Raw genomic sequence first — 17,844 nt, 5'->3', positions numbered from 1 at the left:
AACCAGCTGTGGTTGGAGGTAGAGGGGGAAGCTGTTGCCACTAAGGGACCAACCACCTTGTTACCGGAGACCACTGTGAGTAATCTGAAGTCAGTACATGAGCAGTCTTCTCATCAGACAGGGACAGTGAAGAAGTGAGAAAGCATCAGTGACTTGAAGAGTCTCTGTGAGTGCCAAGCCAGGGACCCAGCAGGGAAGCGGCTTTGATGCTTGAGGAAGATACTGAGTGCTAATAGTGGAAGAGCCCAGGGGATCTAGTGGCTATTGGATCTGAAGTCTAGTGAAAGACTGGGAGTTCATTGAGTAAAGATCCACAGTGAGTGATTGTGGAGTAAACAGAGAACTGTTTGTGTTGTTAATAGTTGAATTTGCTACCGTTAGTAACTACTACAAGATTGTTGCCATCGGAGACATGGACCTACCTATACAGAAGTGGTGCACAGCTGGAGGCCTTCACCTGTATAGCTGTCTTTCTATAGAAGTCTCGGAGTCTGCTAATTATCATTGCATCTGCTTAAGGGTGTCCTTGCCCTAACCCTCTCTCCTCCAGTTCTGTTCAAGAGACAATAAATCTTTTTGCATTCTAAAAGTGTCTGGCGTACACCATTTCACTTTGAATTACACCCACCATGCCTTGCAACCCACTCTGCATAGAAGGATGTCAGCTGTCCCTGACTCTGGAGGTCACCATTAGGCCTCAGGGGCCTTGGAACTTTGCTACAAGTACATTTTAGTTTTAGGAATAGAGCTCTGGTTTCTGATTCACTCTACTGAGAGATTAGCCATACACATAATTGGTCAATATTGTATTTGTTTGGTCACATGGAAGTAGATATACATTATTCTGGAAAGCTGGGAACGATGTCACAGGGAACCTTGTTACCAAAATGTCCCCAATAAGAACTTTTATTCCCAAGCATGTTAAAGATACAGACATTTTCTGAGCTCAGTAGTTTCAGGTTCGGTACATTTAACACATAGTTTCAGGTATATTTACTTTTTTCTCAAGGGTGTTCTAATAACAATGATATTCGTTGATCTAGGGATAAAAACCTAAGATCTACCATCAACCTGCTTCTCCTGCGAGGTGCTGACCCGGATATGTGCTCCATCCCCATGCATCCTTTATTCTTTGCAGTCAGAGCTGCAGATGCCGACACTGTACAGTTACTGCTGGAATGTGGAGCAAGCACTGATGTCCGTCTGTCGACAACGGTAACTTACATAGCTTAATATTGCTCCAGAACAAACTTCCTATAAAACATTTACCGTACTTTCTGTATAACTAAAATGATTAGCTTGGTAATCATATTTGTACAATGTTAAACAGAATGATGGCGGTGATCAGGCTTCCACCTAATCACATGTAGGCATGCTCTGTAATTTCCTTTTCTAATTACACTGTTGGATTTAGCTGCCAGCTGCATGAATCCTAGATCAATGCATGTCACAGCAGATCGAAAAATGACTTTGTCTTCTTTAGCCATGGAATATAACTCATAACGCCATCATAAAAATTGATTTTTATAATTTGATTATGGGATGAAATGTTTTATCATTTAGCCCTGTTTTTAAAGGCAGTCTTTTACCATCAAAGAGTGTTTGAACACGCAGCAGTTCACATATTAAGAATTTTTTATTTTTATTTTTTTATGAATTTGCCAGCATCTAGCAAAAAGTGAAAATGCATTAAAAAAAACACTCTACCTTTCTCAGATTTGTCTATAGTTGTAGAGACCTCAGATGCAGACACACCAAGTTCTCACTGCTAAGGGTTGGAGCAGTGTCCATGTCCTCTATAATTTCCTCAAACGTGTCATGTGTGCCCAAAACTGGGCATAGGGGCTCACTGCTGTTTTCGAAGTTGATAGTTTTTGGGCCTATAAGGTTCTAAGGAAGATTTTTCCTTTCAAAATTGGGTGTTGTTTGTGCCTACCTGGAACTACAAATTGAGGTTATAGTTGGAGTTGCCTTCTGGTTCACGTTATGTGCCTTATACACATTTGGCTTTGTGAGTATAATTGTCTGTGTTTTACATTTTCACCACTTGCCGTCCACTGTATAGCAGTTGTACTGCTACAGGGCAGCAGCTGTGCATCGGATCACATATATACAGTTGTGCTCATAAGTTTACATATCCTGGCAGAATTTATGATTTCTTGGCCATTTTTCAGAGAATATGAATGATAACACAAAAACTTTTCTTTCACTCATGGTTAGTGTTTGGCTGAAGCCATTTATTATCAATCAACAGAAACTACCCAAATGACTCTGATCAAAACTTTACATACCCCGGTTCTTAATACCGTGTATTGCCCCCTTTAACATCAATGACAGCTTGAAGTCTTTTGTACTATTTGTGGATGAGGGTCTTTATCTTCTCTGATGGTAAAGCTGCCCATTCTTCTTGGCAAAAAGCCTCCAGTTCCTGTAATATCTTGGGCTGTCTTGCATGAACTGCACATTTGAGATCTCCTCAGAGGGGCTCAATGATATTGAGGTCAGGAGACTGAAATGGCCACTCCACAATCTTCACTTTATTCTGCTGTAGAATGACAGGTCCACTTGGCCTTGTGTTTTGGATCATTATCATGTTGGAATGTCCAAGTATGTCCCATGCACAGCTTCCTGGCTGATGAATGCAAATGTTCCTCCAGTATTTTTCGATAACATCCTGCATTCATCTTGCCATCAATTTTGACCAAATTTCCTGTGCCTTTGTAGCTCACACATCCCCAAAACATCAGTGACCCCCCTCCGTGTTTCACATTAGGAATGGTATACCTTTCATCATAGGCCTTGTTGACTCCAAATGTAGTGTTTATGGTTGTGTCCAAAAAGCAAAATTTTGGTCTCATCACTCAGAATGACTTTGTGCCAGAAGGTTCGAGGGAAAAGAAGGAGGGTGCACCGACCTAGTGCATTACCACTAGTAAAGCTTTATTCAAATATAAAACAGCAAAGTATATACTCACAAACAAGTATCGATAGAAGGCATAAACGATAGAGCAATTCAGAACAGTGGATTTGGTTTGTGAGTATATACTTTGCTGTTTTATATTTAAATAAAGCTTTACTAGTGGTAATGCACTAGGTCGGTGCGCCCTCCTTCTTTTATTTTTGACTTAAAGAGGGATTCCACCAAAAAAAAAATATTAAAAGCCAGCAACTATAAGTACTACAGCTGCTGACTTTTAATAAATGGACACTCACCTGTCCCGGGTTCCAGCGATGCCGGCAGCCGAGGCCGATCGATCGCTCGGCCCTCGGCTGCTGCCACCACCATTCTAGGTGAGGGAATCAGGAAGTGAAGCGAATCGGCTTCACTTCCCGGTTCCCTACTGCGCATTCGCGAGTCGCGCCGCGCAATAGGAAATCTCCGCGCTGTCACTGGGACCCATGTGTGTCCCAGCAGACAGCGCAGCAGGGCAGGAAATGGCGTAGACTCCCACGGGAGTCTATGGCCGGAAGTGGGTGTAACTACCTGTCTTTCACAGGTATCTCCACCCCCCTCCCCCCTGAAAGGTGTCAATTGTGACACCGGAGGGGAGGGGGGGGGGGATCCGATCAGCGGAGGTTCCACTTTAGGGTGGAATCCCGCTTTAACCATGCAGCCATCTTTCTTCAAGTGCCTCCTTATTGTGCATGTTCAAACAGCCACACCACATGTTTTCAGAGAGTCATGTATTTCACATTTAAGGCACGTATGAGGTAGAAGAGTATTTCCACCACTGGGGGTTTTTGTCTTTTAATTTCAAATACTGGATGTGGCACTAAAAAATGCATAAAATTGAAGTTCTATATAAATTTTCTCTGTATTTCACCTTAAGTTATTTGTGGATTTTTCTTTGCATCCTGAACAATTTTCCTTGTGGTTTAAACCCTAGTTGGTCTACCTGACCGTGGTTTGGTTTCTACAGAACCCCTCATTTTCCACTTCTTGATTGGAGTTTGAACACTGCTGATCGGCGTTCTCAATTCTTTGGATATCTTTTTATATCCCTTTCCTGTTTTATACAGTTCAACTGCTTTTTCCTGCAAATCCTTTGACAATTATTTTGCTTTCCCCATGACTCAGAATCCAGAAATGTTAGTGCAGCACTGGATGAAAGATGGAGGGGTCTGTCAGGAGTCCAGAAACTCGTTTACCTTTTATACACACTCACTAATTACAAGCAAATAAATCACAGGTGAGGATGGTTACCTTTAATAGCCATTCAAACCCCTTTGTGTCAACTTGTGTGCATGTTATCAGGCCAAAATCACCAGGGTATGTAAACTTTTGATCAGGGTCATTTGGGTAGTTTCTGTTGTGATTATGATTTAAAAAGAGTAAACACAGTTGATTGATAATAAATGGCTTCAGCTAAACACTAACCATGAGTGAAAATAACGTTTTTGTGTTATCATTCATATTCTATGTAAAATGGCCAAGAAATCATAAATTCTGCCAGGGTATGTAAACTTATGACATGATCCCGCACTTGCGGGTAGGGGGCACCCATGCACGCCTCCAGGGGCTTGCTCCCGCTGTGAATACACACAGTGGAAGCCCATCGGCAGGTGCAGGGGACTCAATGTCCGCAGGCACCCGCCAATCATCAGGCAGAGACACAGAACTAACAGACACACAATTAACCCTTTGATAGCCCCTGATGTTAACCCATTCCCAGCCAGTGTCATTAGTACAGTGACAGCGCGTATTTTTAGCACTGCTTACTGTATTAGTTTCACTGGTTCCCAAAAAATTTCAAGTGTCAGGGTCATAATGTCCCCTGCAATATTGCAGTCTCACTATAAGTTGCTGATCGCCGCCATTACTAGTAAAAAAAATAATTAAATAATAAAACTATCCCATAGTTTGTATATGCTATAACTTTAGCCCAAACTAATCAATATATGTTTATTGGGGATTTTATTTACCAAAAATATGTATCAGAATTAGGGCTGGGAATATTAAAGATTAATTCCTCGGTTAATGATTAATTTTTTTGATCAATTAAAATTCTTTTGATCGGTACTCACCTCTCCGCCGGCTTCCGGGTCTTCAGGGAGTTCCGTCAGAGATCCGATGACATCACGGAAATCGATGTCACCAGACTCCTCCCCCCTTCCCCAAGTGCCTCCATCTGCTAACAAAGGGAAGGTTGGAGGAGTCCGGTGACGTCAATGTCCATGACATCACTGAACAGCCTGAACAGTGATGGTAAATATGGATGTGGTTAACTGGGATCATTCCCCAAGGTAAGTGTAGGCAAATTTGATAACCTCTGTTTTTAACATTGTTGTAAAAAAAAAAAAATTTAAAACACTCTGGTATGTCTGCATGACTGGCTAAAGTGATGCCTACTTGCCTACTATAAAGTGACTGACAGTCAATATACTACTAGATAAGTTTTATAATTAAAGTTAAACTAACTTTCTAAGTTTTTCTTAAAGTTTAATAAAAAAAAAAGACTTACGTCAGTGCTTCTGTTTGAATTTAAACCGTATTTGTGTGAACTGTGAAGTTAAGTCATGGATTGGGCAAACGAACTAGTGTCGGGTGATTGTATATAGTGTATAACACATTTACCACCTACTAATACACACAGACATGCCAATTATCAGTTTTTTATTTCTGAAAAATAGTTTTATGTATATATTTTTCTAATTTTACTTCACCAACTTAGACGATTGTGTTCTGATCCATCACATATAATTCAGATAAAAAAAAAACAATTAACTAAAGGCTGTAATGTAACAAAATAGGTAAAAAGCCAAGGGGGGAATAGTTTTGCTGCAAGGCAATGTCTGTGTGTGTGTATATGTGTGTATATATATATATATATATATATATATATATATATATATTTATATAATATGTGTGTATATAATATATGTGTGTGTGTGTGTGTATATATATGTATGTATGTATGTATGTATATATATATATATAGATATATATATATATATATTTTTTTTAAACAAGTAAAAGTCTCAACACTGTAGTAATTTACGATTGCCTGCTCATTAATGATTTTGATTGATGATTGATTAGCATGTTTTCAGGAGTCCTGTTGTGCTATTTCCCAAGTGGTTTTATGAGTGTATGTTTTATTGCCCAGAACGGTTCCCTGACTCCTCTCCACATAGCAGCAGCTTTGCCAGTAGCTGAAGGAACTCGGATCACAGAGATTCTGCTATTTGCTGCTTCAGATCCCAATGCCAGCGCTGAGGATGGGGACTATGTGTATGATCCTGACAGGGTACAGTATGTCGGCAGCACTTATTCTCAGAGGGACGTCTAATTAGTGTGCAGGAAATAAAAATAGAATACAGCATAGACACATGTCTGTCATAAAGATGACAGAGCGCAGCTGAATCGCTCCCTAGGAATTTTTAGTGTCTTTGTTCTTGGAAGTTCTTTTGCAGCAGTGAACACCGATAAATGTCACATAGGCACCGTTACTTGACAGCAGATAAGAGAAGCTGTTTGTAAGGCAGGCAGTTTTTATTCTTCTTCGTTTTATTTATATGTTCTAGTGCGCATCTGTAGAAATCATCCCACTAGCAGATTTTCCCAGAGTAGGTCAACTTGGCAATTAAATATTTTTCTGCCGTCTTCTTTTATCCGTTTTGCTAAGGTACTCTCTCCCGAAGTGTAAAATATATCCCCCACTGGTTGTAAGACTTTTCACTTTGGGAGGTACATGGCAAGGCCTGACTCCTGAAATGATAATTGGAAGGGGCCCATAGAAGATACACTACTGCCCTATGTTTTTTTTTCTTTTCATTTTTATTTTAAAGGAAAACGGCAACTTCCAAGTCATACAGATATCCACACACAAAATAATATAATTACAAAACAGAACTGATAAAATCCAAATTCCATTGCAGTAGCTTATGTCAGAAAGATATAATGTGAAGGCCAAGTTGTCCTGCCAAGGAACAGAAGAGGTTCAAAAGAAATGTATACATGGCCTACCATAATACCTCCCTAGCCCCTAAAGGGGTAATGGAAACATAAGCAGTCTTGCGCCAGTCTGGCCTATTAGAAGGAGGTCCCAGACAGGGGTCCCATCGATGGGTCACCAGCAAGGGAGTATGCCCAGAGCGAGTCCAGTGCGCATTAGAAGTTGCCTCAATTTTAACTATAAACAGAGGATTGAGGAAAGGAAAAGAAAGTCAAGAGAAAAAGAGATTTCTTGCAGTGGGATGGTTCCTGATATGAAGTCTGCACAAAGGAAGCTATAGATTTAAGTAGCAGCAAGTGCAGGAACAGATGGAACATAGCCAACCAGTATGGTATATAGACAAATAGTACCGCATATGTAATGATTATTAACTGTATATGTCACGATCACAGCAGGCACTCAGACATACAGTGATTATCTTGGGGGCATACACCTGACCCAAAATGTTAGAAAAAAATGTTTAAAGGAATATTATGAGTTATTTTTAAACACCAGAAGGAATTGTTTGTGTTGTCTATAACAACCAATCAAAGTTTAGCTGTGCAGGATGAAAAATAAAAAACTAAATTTCCTGATTGTACAATACAGGACCCAGGATTCTTTAAATCATTTAACCTGACTGTATGCAGCTACCTTCAAGTGATTGAACACTAGCAAAAAAGAAATGCTAGGACATCCCTCTATAACCCATCCCACTCCCAGCTAGCTTCAGTTCTTTGCTAGTGTTGTTAGATGATAGATCTCTTCTCCCTATTGAGTGAAACCTATCTTCTAACAAGGAGGTTTTCTTTCCCTACTGGATGTTTTTTTTCAAGACGCTTACTTCCATTAAAGACGATTTCTTCATCGCTTGGCTATATCATAGCTACTGAGGCTTTTTATGCAGCTTCTAGATTGGTGGCCTCCTCGACAGAGCCTTGGGGGGCCATACCTGGGCCCCCCCTGATGGAAGATACAAGGACAGTCTGTAATGCTGTTTTGCACTTCCTGTGGAATGTACTGCTTCATGTGGAATTAGCCACAGAGGGCTTTACATGTCCAGAGTCGTGGTCTGCCTGGTGCATTGACCAGTCTCTAAAGATCTCTGTGGGGTATGCTCCCCATGGAGGGCAAAGCCAGGACCCTAACCAGCTTATTCCTGCCACTAAAGTTGACAAGTATAGGATGAAAGCCCTTTAAACATTTGGGTTGCCAATCTGATTACTCACTTGGATTGTGTCGAGGGGGTTGTCTACCCTTATAATTGCATGGTCAGACATTCCAGGATGGCTTTGGCATCAATTTTAAATGTCCTGCAAGAGAGTGCCTAGTGTTAGTACTGTTGCACTGCTTCTCTGTGGCGCTGTACTGAGGTGGTTTGAAGCACGTTTGTTGCATGTGCCACCTTGTTTGGAGGGAGCTTACTAGGATGGTGGCCATGCAAGATTCCTTGGTTCTCAATCTTGTGGCAGCATTAATAGCAGTTTAATTCACTGATACTGGGTTACAGCAGTGTACAGGTGCTTGCACCGAGGCATAATCCACTGCACCACTATTGCATAGGTTGTAAGTACCCCATCAGGAACAGTTAATTCACGCTTGTGGCAGATAATAAACTCGCAAATAAGGGGTCAGATAGGCTCAATAGCTATGGCTTAGCCTTTAGCTTTAATAGGGGTTGTAAGATGTTGGTTCAGGGACCTGGTCCCCTCTTTGGTAAAACATCACTGCATAGAAAGCATTAATTACGCATCATTACATACAGAGCTTTGAAAAAAAATCACTACATCACTGCCTACAGAGATTTGGTTAGACATCACTACCTACAGAGCTCTGATTAGACATTCCTGAATACAAAGCATTGATTAGACCTCATTGCGTACAGATCTTCAAAGAAACATCACTACATACAGAGCTTTTGTTAAACATCACTGCTCACAGATATTTGAATAGATATCTCTGCATACAGAGCTTTGATCAGACATCCCTGCATGCAGAGTGTTGATTGCACATCACTGCATACAGTGCTTTGGTTAGACATCACTGCGTACAGATGTTTGAATAAACATTACTGCGTGCACAGCTTTGGTTAGACATCACTGTGTACAGAGCTTAGAATAGCCATCAGTGTGTAGCACTACCCCTGTAGGGATTGCAGGTGACCAGGTTCATCACTGCTGCACAGCCAGGCACACATTTTCCACTTTCACCCAGACACAGTGAACAGTCCTTAAACTTTGTTTTTGTGTTTTTATTAAGGGGGGGGGGGGGCAATAACTTGGATGGGAATAGGAATTATGGGATGCTCAGCTTGAAAGTGACAAAACCAGGGACAACTTCCTCCTCATATACAACTCTGATTAATCCAATTGATTACTCTGTTTAGCTCCAATTGATTCTGCCATGCAGGCTAACAGTCTCTGTTAGATTAGCAACAGCCCCTTACAGACTAGGAACTCTCAGTCCCTCTAGAAAGTAGCACAATGTGTTGTGAACTTCATCCAGGAGTGCCGCCAACTCCCATGTAGACACTGGTACCAGCTCTACCACGACAGGAAAATGCTAGCCCACCTGGCTGCCTCTTCACCAGCCCACTTGGCTGCTTCTTTTCACCAGTTTACCAGATCTCCCAGGGCAAAGCTATAGAAGAAGACCTAAGCACACCGCTGTCTTCAAGAGAGATCTTCTACATGTGGCAAATGTAAATCCTTGCATCATGCTGTAGTACTTGTACTGTCCTTTCCTTGCTCCCGCTGCCTCTCAGGAAAGCCTCCTTCCAACTTCTCCTGTGGTAGGATCCTTCCAGGCCAGCCACCTGAACCCCAGCCTGAGGGCACCCCCCCCCAGACTAGGGGGTTTACCTCAAGGGCCACCAACTGCCTCCTCAGCCCTGCATCTCCATCTTCTCCCTGGCTCCCTGTCCAGCATAACCCATGTCTATTTAAGGGCTCACATAGTTCCCTGCCCGGCCCATCTCCTGGGGTTTGGCTAAGAGCCCCTAAATATACAGGACAACTGTCCTAGCCTCAGCCCGCTAGCTTCCACAGCATTCTCCAACTCTCCAGAACCGGGGGGGGGGGGGGAACAGAGAGCTGCCTGTATAAGTCATGCTGCCCTGAACTCTAGTAACCCCAACCCAGTTACAGACTCACAGGGCTTGAAGGCTAAGTTCACCTTTTTTTTGTGTCTAAAATCCAGCTCTTCTATGTACTAATATAGCACTAATTTACTTTTTTTGCAAAAATAAAACAGCTTTCCATTCTACCCACGTTTACCTCACTCTCTTCATTGATGTTTAAAAACCCTGGTCAGTTACTTCTGCCTTACTTACTTTTTTAGGTTATGACAAAGGAAGGAGTTGACCAGCTGCTCTCATTAGCACACACCCTGCATCATCTACCCTTGGCTGGTCAACTCCTTCCTGTGTCATGACCTAAAGCCTTTTCAGGAAGTAAGGCAGAAGTAATGGAGCAGGGTTTTTAAACATCCGAGTGAGGTAAACGTGGGTAGAATAAATGGAAAGCTGTTTTATTTTTGCAAAAGAAGTACATTAATGCTATAATGGTACATAGGGGAGCTGGAATTTAGAAAAAAAAAAGTGAACTTAGAATATGCTTTTACCTACTCTGACACTAGTAGCACACTAGAGGGTGCTACAAGTGCATACAGAACTTTGAATAGACATCGCTGCATTCAGAGTTTTGGTTAAACATCACTGCATACAAAGCTTTAAATTAGACATCTCTGCATACAGAGTTTTGTTAGACATCGCTATACAGTATATAGAGCTTTGCATAGCCATCACTACATACAACATTTTAATTAGCTATCACTGCATACACAGCTTTGCTTAGACAACATTGTGTACAGAGCTTTGATTAGATATGACTGTGTAAAGTGCTTTGGTTAGACATCATTGCATACGGAGCATTGGTTAGACATCACAGCATACAGATTTTTGAGAAGACATCACTGTATACATACAGATCTTTGGTTAGACATCAATGCATACAGAGCTTGGATTACAAATCACTGTGTATAGAGTGCTGGTTAGATGTCACTACATACAGAGCTTTGGTTAGACATCACTACATACAGAGCTTTGGTTAGATATCACTGCAAAGTGTGTTAAGTCTTTTAAGCAATGCTTGCTGGGTTGCATTTTTAAAATAGAATCCAGGGCTGCTAAAATGATGTAGCTTTTAAAGCACAAAACAATTAAATACACAATTAAATCTGTACAACGTGAATGGATTTAGGGAGAGGACAGCATAGGTGTGACTTGTTTGTTTTCATGTTAAACAAAGTGGTAGAAGACCCATCCCTGACTAAATACAATCTGCATATGTATTTGCAAATTGAATGCTTCTTCAAACAAACCTAGGGTTTCTAGGAGTTCTTCATGGACATAACATGTATGTGTATCCACAGGGAGATAGCCCTGGGACAGTTCTGGGATTTCCTATGAAAGGCTGCCATGACTCTGGTCTGCCTCTGTACAACTATTATGAGAAAAGCCCCCATGTCCCAGAAGAGGGTGGCCGCACACCTTTGCATGTAGCGTGTGAGAGAGAAGACAACTACAAGGTAAATATCAACTACTAAAGGCAGTATAATAGGTGAAACCAGTTCTCCAATTAAACATATGATTTTAAATATTGCAGTCAGACAAGGGAAGTAAGCTATTAATGGTAGATGTATTGATCATAACTGTGCTTCAAGCTAGTCATCTGGAACCCTACTGTATTATCTAACAATCAGAGAGATAGCCAGCACACTGAGGATGAAGCAAATTCAGAGTGACAGTGTGGTTTAAAGGCTGGTAATTGCAGCTTCATTTGATTTAACAAGTCTTATAATGATGTAATTAAGTCCATAATATGATGGGACCCCTTTCCCAGTTCAGTTAATAAGCTGATCGATTTGCCTGGTCAATGGGGCTGATAGATCAGGGATCCATGGAAAATATATGCTTGCTGTAAAGGTGCCCAAAAAGCATCAGATCCTGCTTTCTACAAATTAGTCATCATGGGTTAGAACCGTTTTGCATGCTTATTATTGGTGGATCTGCAACCGTCACAATACATGTGGAACTGATTCAGGAGATGTAAACAGCAACAAAATAAGATCAAAATCTAGCTCTAATTACAGTAAATCAGCCTTTATTTAGTCATTGAACTGTCTTTATTTTTCATGCAGCTTGCCAAGGATACAATTTCTTTACTTCTGGCTCACAATGCCAAGGTCAATACCCTGTGGAGTGGGCACTCTCCTCTGTCCTTGGCCATCGCCAGTGGAAATGATATGGTGAGATGGCTTTATATTTGGGTATATCAGTGTCAAGTACTTAAAGAGAATTTACAGCCTTTTAAAAGGGGTTAACCCCGCCTCCACTCCTCCCCTATAGGACCCTCTCCCATAAATCTTTGCTCTAAGCCAGAGGCCACATTCCTTTTTGTTCTCCTAAGGACCGGTTTGGTTATTCGACTACCTGAAATTTTTCCTCTTTGCGATCAAGACCAGCCAATGGCAACCACTGGGAAGACAGGTCACGATACTCTGATAAACCTTAGCTATTAGCAGGGTATGGAGTGGGTAAACAGAACAGTTTCTGGAAGAAATTAAGCCTGGCCATTGGCAGGCAAGTGGCGCAATGGCCAGATAGCCCAGCTATTAGCGGGTGACCCTATCTGCCCCAAGTCCGGCGTGATCAGCCTACCTGGCCTGGTTTGATCGTGAAAGCAGGATTGAATTGCAGATCTGTGTTCATGCCGTGTGCGATGATGTATACTTTTATATTACATATTCCATTGCAGCAGTTTGTGTGTTTTTTCTGTTTCTTCCCTGGCTCTAGTGTCTTCCAGTCTATGCTTCTCAGGAATTGGAGCGGAGTGTTCTAGGGGTGTCTCTGTTAAAGGCCTCTCTTTCAAGTTCGCCTTTTTCCTGGCTATCATGTCGGTATTAAAAGCCTCAGAGATTGATTCACTGGTCATGGAGAACTTTTCTTACATTCTTTCTAGTTCGAGCAGTGCTGTTACCTATGCGTGACTCAATTCCCAAGGGTGCATGAGTCTTTCACAGGAGCCAATAAATTGTTCTGCCAACCTTAGGGTTCTAACTTGCATCCTTCAGATGTGGGAGAGGACACACTGTGGCTTAGTTGGTTAAAGCACATGTCTAGTAAACAAGGAGTCTTGAGTTGGCTCCTAGCAGTGCCTTCCTTCAGTTCTAGGAATCCCTCAGATGTTGTAAAGTTATATCTACAAAGCTACAACTTCCTTCAGGCTTCAGAACGGCTGTTCATTCTTTTGCCAGAAAAGACAAAGGGACGTGCCTTTTCTAGGATAATTTTGGCATCGATTTCCTAGGCCATCCAACAGGCTTACAGAGCCAAGGACGTGGCTCCTTTTGGAGGTAGTGTTTGCTCACTCGACCAGGAGTGGGTCTACACCTTGGGCAGCTTCGCAGCATGTGGTTCTCAAAGTAGTATGTAGGACCACCTTGTGGTGCTCAATCAATACGTTTATGGCCCATTATTGTGTAGTCTGCTTTCCTATCCTCTGTTTATTTTGGGTTGAAGGTCCTGTCTGTTGATGGTACAATATAAAGCCTTTGGGTTAGCATTGCCCACCTATTGGGTGTATGGCGAGTTAGTTCCCATACATATGCTTCCATGGAGTCGATGAGGAAAACTGAAAATTTCCTATCAAAATTCTTAGTGTGATTTTGCTTTTCCTGACTCCATGGCAGCAAGAGTCGTTCCCCAAACATCCCCCCCCCCCCCTCAGTGTCTTGAGTAGGCTAGTTAAGGAATGTGGCCTCTGGCTCAGAGCAAAGACTTATGGGAGTTGGTTCCTATAGGGGAGGAGTGGAGGCGGTGTTAACCCATATGTATGCCTACCATGGAGTTCATCAGGAAAGTAAAATTAAGGTAAGTATTTGATGAGACATTTTCCGTTGTGAGTCAGTTGTATTTTAAACTTTTTTATATAATAAAATAGACAAATAATTATGGGTTTATGAAAGAGGGCACAACAGAAGCTTTGCTATTTCAGAGTCTTTCTCGAACTGAATCTTTGCACAGAGCCGTCTGTAGACAACATTGGGATAAGAGGGGGATAGGTCACAGCTCCGACTAATTTTCTTTTGTGTTTAAGCTTGAGCTACTGAAAATAACAGGCCCTTTTACAACAGGTAAACTAAGAAAATCCTAGAAAATGAGAAAAGAAGCCAAGAACTCCACTTGCTGGCTTTCAGTGGTTCTTAATGACATAATGCTCCTTAAAGCCGAACTATAGGCAAAACCTTTTTTTTCTCAAGTCATCTTCCAGGACGGCACACCTGAGATGAGAGGCTCCTCCCTACAGGAAACACAATCAATCGACAGCTGTTTTAAGTCCCCACCCTTCCCCTTGATCCTCAGTTTTTGATTGTGTTTCTCCCTACACAGCGAAACTGTTTGTTTTTTTCCAAATGACCCGAAGCCTGGGGCTGGTGGTCTCCCCCTGGGAGCCGGACCACAAGCCTGGGAAGCCTCTGGGTCTGGTAGGATATTCTTGTCCTTCCTGGGGGGTTCCCCTATCTTTTCCTCAGGGCGGGCAGCAGAAATTGGAAGAGCCCCCCTGAGAGCTGAAGGACCCTGGGTACAGTGGTGTACCCAGAACTTCAGGGGCCATTATCCTGTCTCCCCCTCCTTATCTGTACAGGTGGCTGTTCAGACGGGGGTGCTGGCCATCGGTTCTTTCCAGGGGGCTTGTCCCCGACTCCTGGGTCCCCGGTAGCTCGCGTGGGCTGCCGGAGAGGGCGTGGCAACAAGCACCCGCGTCATTTTCAAACTTCGGGAAAATGGCAGCGGCGTTCTTACCCAGGAGGGAAGGCTGAGAGTCAGTAGGAGCAGGCGCCCACATCCTCCTTTCTCTAGAGCGAGGAGGCACCAGTTTACTACGGTGGATGTCTGCCTTAACCACCTCAGATATGAAGATGGGAATGAGGAATGGAAGGCATTGCCCCCCCCCCCCCCCCCCATGTATATAGACTGACTGGTACAGTGCAGGACACAGCCTAACCTGGCACCTCCCTATGGGGACAGCAGTTGGGGGGGGGGGGGAGCACTTTGGCGGCTATCCTCCTTGCGTGTGGACCATAAGGATGGAAAAGCAAGCCCGCTGGCTGTGGCAAAAAGAGGAAGACGACACAGATCCTCCTTTTAGGGATTGCCTGCTATAGTTAACTTTCATAAGCTCCAACCTCCCACTCCACCTTTACACTGTGTTTATATTATAGTGTAGGAGGTAAGAAGAAACTTTTTTTATTGGTTTGGGCTACAATCCACGCAGTGGCAGATCTAAAGGCGATTCACCATAGATCGCTCCCTACATCCTTTTAATTGAGGATTTTCTGTGCAAACCTATGCAAGAGCTACATAATTAATTGTTTGAAGCCTGCAAATAGCTATTTACCTCCCAGGGTAAACTGGTAACCACCTCTTCTAGAGAGGTCTTAAATTGGTCTCTAGGGCTGGGCTCATTGAGACTTTAGTTGCTAATCAGCACCACCTGGATATGTGCTGGCTAGCATTTGCTCAGTCTATGGAGGTAAGGTAGGACAACAACTACTACTAATAGTAGGGTGTCCAACCATTTTAGGATCTGTTCCTTCTCTGGTGGTGAAGGTTTAGTATCTACAGCCCAGGCTATGCCTATGAAATAAATTGCCTGTTGGTTATTTCATAAAGGGATAGACCATGACTCCTCATTGGCTGCACACCAGTAGACCTCAGTAGTGAAGGTTTGTCCTTGCTGGGATGATTTTGTGGCACAGCAGAAATACACATTGAGATTTGTGACATCTCTGCTTATAAGGGCTATATTGCTGTACATCAGAAATGCACTGCACTGAAGCTTGTTTGCTGTCCTTTATATACTAAAGGTACTGCTTTGTTTGGCTACAGATCAGAAAAATACAACAGTGAAGGTGGTCTGTACTTTCTGGTTTTGTGTTGCACAGCAGAAATGCACATCATTGTGTCTGGTGACATCTCTGCTCATAATGGTTATATTGCTGCACATCAGACATACACAAGATTGAGGTCTGTCTGTGGGGCTTTGTGTCCTGTTTTACTGCCTTGTTGGTTACTTTTTAGAAAGGCAGCAGTGAAGTCTGATGGTCCTGATCTGCGTGGCGCTGTGCTGATTCAGACAGTGCTATTAACAGCAATGGCTGCCGAGTTTAAACATGCGATTTGATATGTTGAGTCGCATGACAAATCATTTCAATATGGATGTGCTATCTCTATTCATAGTGTTTTATTGTTGCACGTCAGATTTGTACAGCATTAAGGTCTGTGAGGTTTTGTGTCCTGTATTACTGCCTTATCAGAAAGGCAGCAGTGAAAATTGATGGTTCGAATTTGTTGGGCTACATAGTAGAAATACAAATTGAACCCCTGCCAGGTGTAGTACATATACTGCCTTTGGTAATCCATGTAGCACCACAAAGTGGTGTTGTGCTGATTTTAGCCATGCGATTTGACATGTTGAGTCGCAAGGCCAAATTGCTTCAATATGGATGTGCTATCTCTATTCAGAATTGTTATATTGTTGCACATCAGACATATACAAGATTGAAGGTTGTCTGTCCTTTTATGTCTTGCATATACTGCCTTATTGGCTGCATATCAGAAAGGACACAGCAGTGAAGGTTGCTTGTCTTTTTCTGATTTTGTTTTTGCTGCTCAGCTGAGAGACACATTGAGGATGGTGGCCTCTCTGCTCAGTATTGGTATATTACTACACATCAGACATACACAAAGATTGAATGTTTGTGTCCTGTATGTCCTATATTTACTGCCTTATCGTTTGTATATCAGGCTAAGCAGTGTTTCTCATGGATCTACCTTTCTGCATCTTAGGGATACACAGCAGGGGTTTGTTGGCTGCAATCCTCCAGGGAGTCACAGCATTGGGGACCCCTTACTTGTTCGACCTGAAAATTGCTATTTGTTTTTTTCCCTGCGACCTGTGTAATCTTGAGGTCTGTGGATCCAGGAATCAGGGACTGCTGGTGTCGCACAGACACAAATGGTACCCATTGGAAGCCATAGTATATGACTTCTCATGCGTCTTGCAGTCCCAAGTCGCAGGTTGGGTCGCACGGGTGTGGGAACCCTAAACTTATCTGTCCCTTCTGATTGAGGTTTTGCTACACAGCAGGAATACTCATCATGGCGTTATTGTTTTATTTTGCAGCAGACCAGAAAGATTGCAGCTGTAAAGGCTGTCTGTCTTTTTCCTCAGTGTCTGCTTTTATGTTGTTGCACAGCAGAAATACTCAAGATTGAAGCTTGTTGGTGCTTTCTGTTTCAGAAAAACACAATGCTGCAGGTTGCTTGTGTCCTTTCTCAGTGTTGGTTCTATCTGAACTACACTACAGAAGTGCATGACAGAAAGGATTGTCTTGTGTTCCATATTTTTCCCTGTGGCATAGCAGAAATGCACAACACGGGAGTTGGTGTTCATATTAATCTTATAACTGTGGTGGTTTGTCAGAAATACACAACATAGAAGTTTGGGTCTTTCTGTCTTTATAGCCTTGTTTTGCTGTACATAGGTAAAGCACAACAGTAAAGGGGGTTCCTGTCCTTTCCGTATTTATATATCAGTTATGACCTAGCTAGCTGCACTAAAGAAATACGCAGCATTTAGGGTTTGCTTGAGTCTTAATGTTTTTACGTCTTGGCAGCACATCAGAAAACCAGACTATGAGGACTGTTTGTCTACGTTGAGGTTCAGATTTGGGTCTCTTCCCATATTTGATATATTGGTTTAGCTAGTCACACTCAGGCACACAACATTGTTGTCTATGCTTGTGTCCTTTCTGTCTAAATCTATTGTGCCGTGCCCACAATCTA

The 17,844-nt window shown here is 42.4% G+C and overlaps 1 protein-coding gene across 3 annotated transcripts in view; it reads left to right on the top strand.

Moving 5' to 3' along the window:
* Positions 1 to 17,844, top strand: part of ANKMY1 (ankyrin repeat and MYND domain containing 1) — a 59,464-nt gene that overhangs the window by 22,911 nt on the left and 18,709 nt on the right. For all 3 annotated transcript variants that reach the window (XM_077488355.1, XM_077488354.1, XM_077488356.1), the window contains exons 9-12: positions 1,044 to 1,215; positions 6,108 to 6,248; positions 11,367 to 11,522; positions 12,135 to 12,242. In XM_077488355.1, coding sequence (XP_077344481.1) covers positions 1,044 to 1,215; positions 6,108 to 6,248; positions 11,367 to 11,522; positions 12,135 to 12,242 — 577 coding nt within the window. The remainder of the gene's footprint in view (positions 1 to 1,043; positions 1,216 to 6,107; positions 6,249 to 11,366; positions 11,523 to 12,134; positions 12,243 to 17,844) is intronic.

The sequence above is a fragment of the Lithobates pipiens genome, unplaced genomic scaffold (genome assembly GCF_037356315.1).
Source record: "Lithobates pipiens isolate NorthernLeopardFrog02 unplaced genomic scaffold, aLitPip1_a1.2 Scaffold_18, whole genome shotgun sequence".
Classification (NCBI taxonomy): domain Eukaryota; kingdom Metazoa; phylum Chordata; class Amphibia; order Anura; family Ranidae; genus Lithobates; species Lithobates pipiens.
This window is presented reverse-complemented; position numbering and strand designations above follow the sequence as displayed.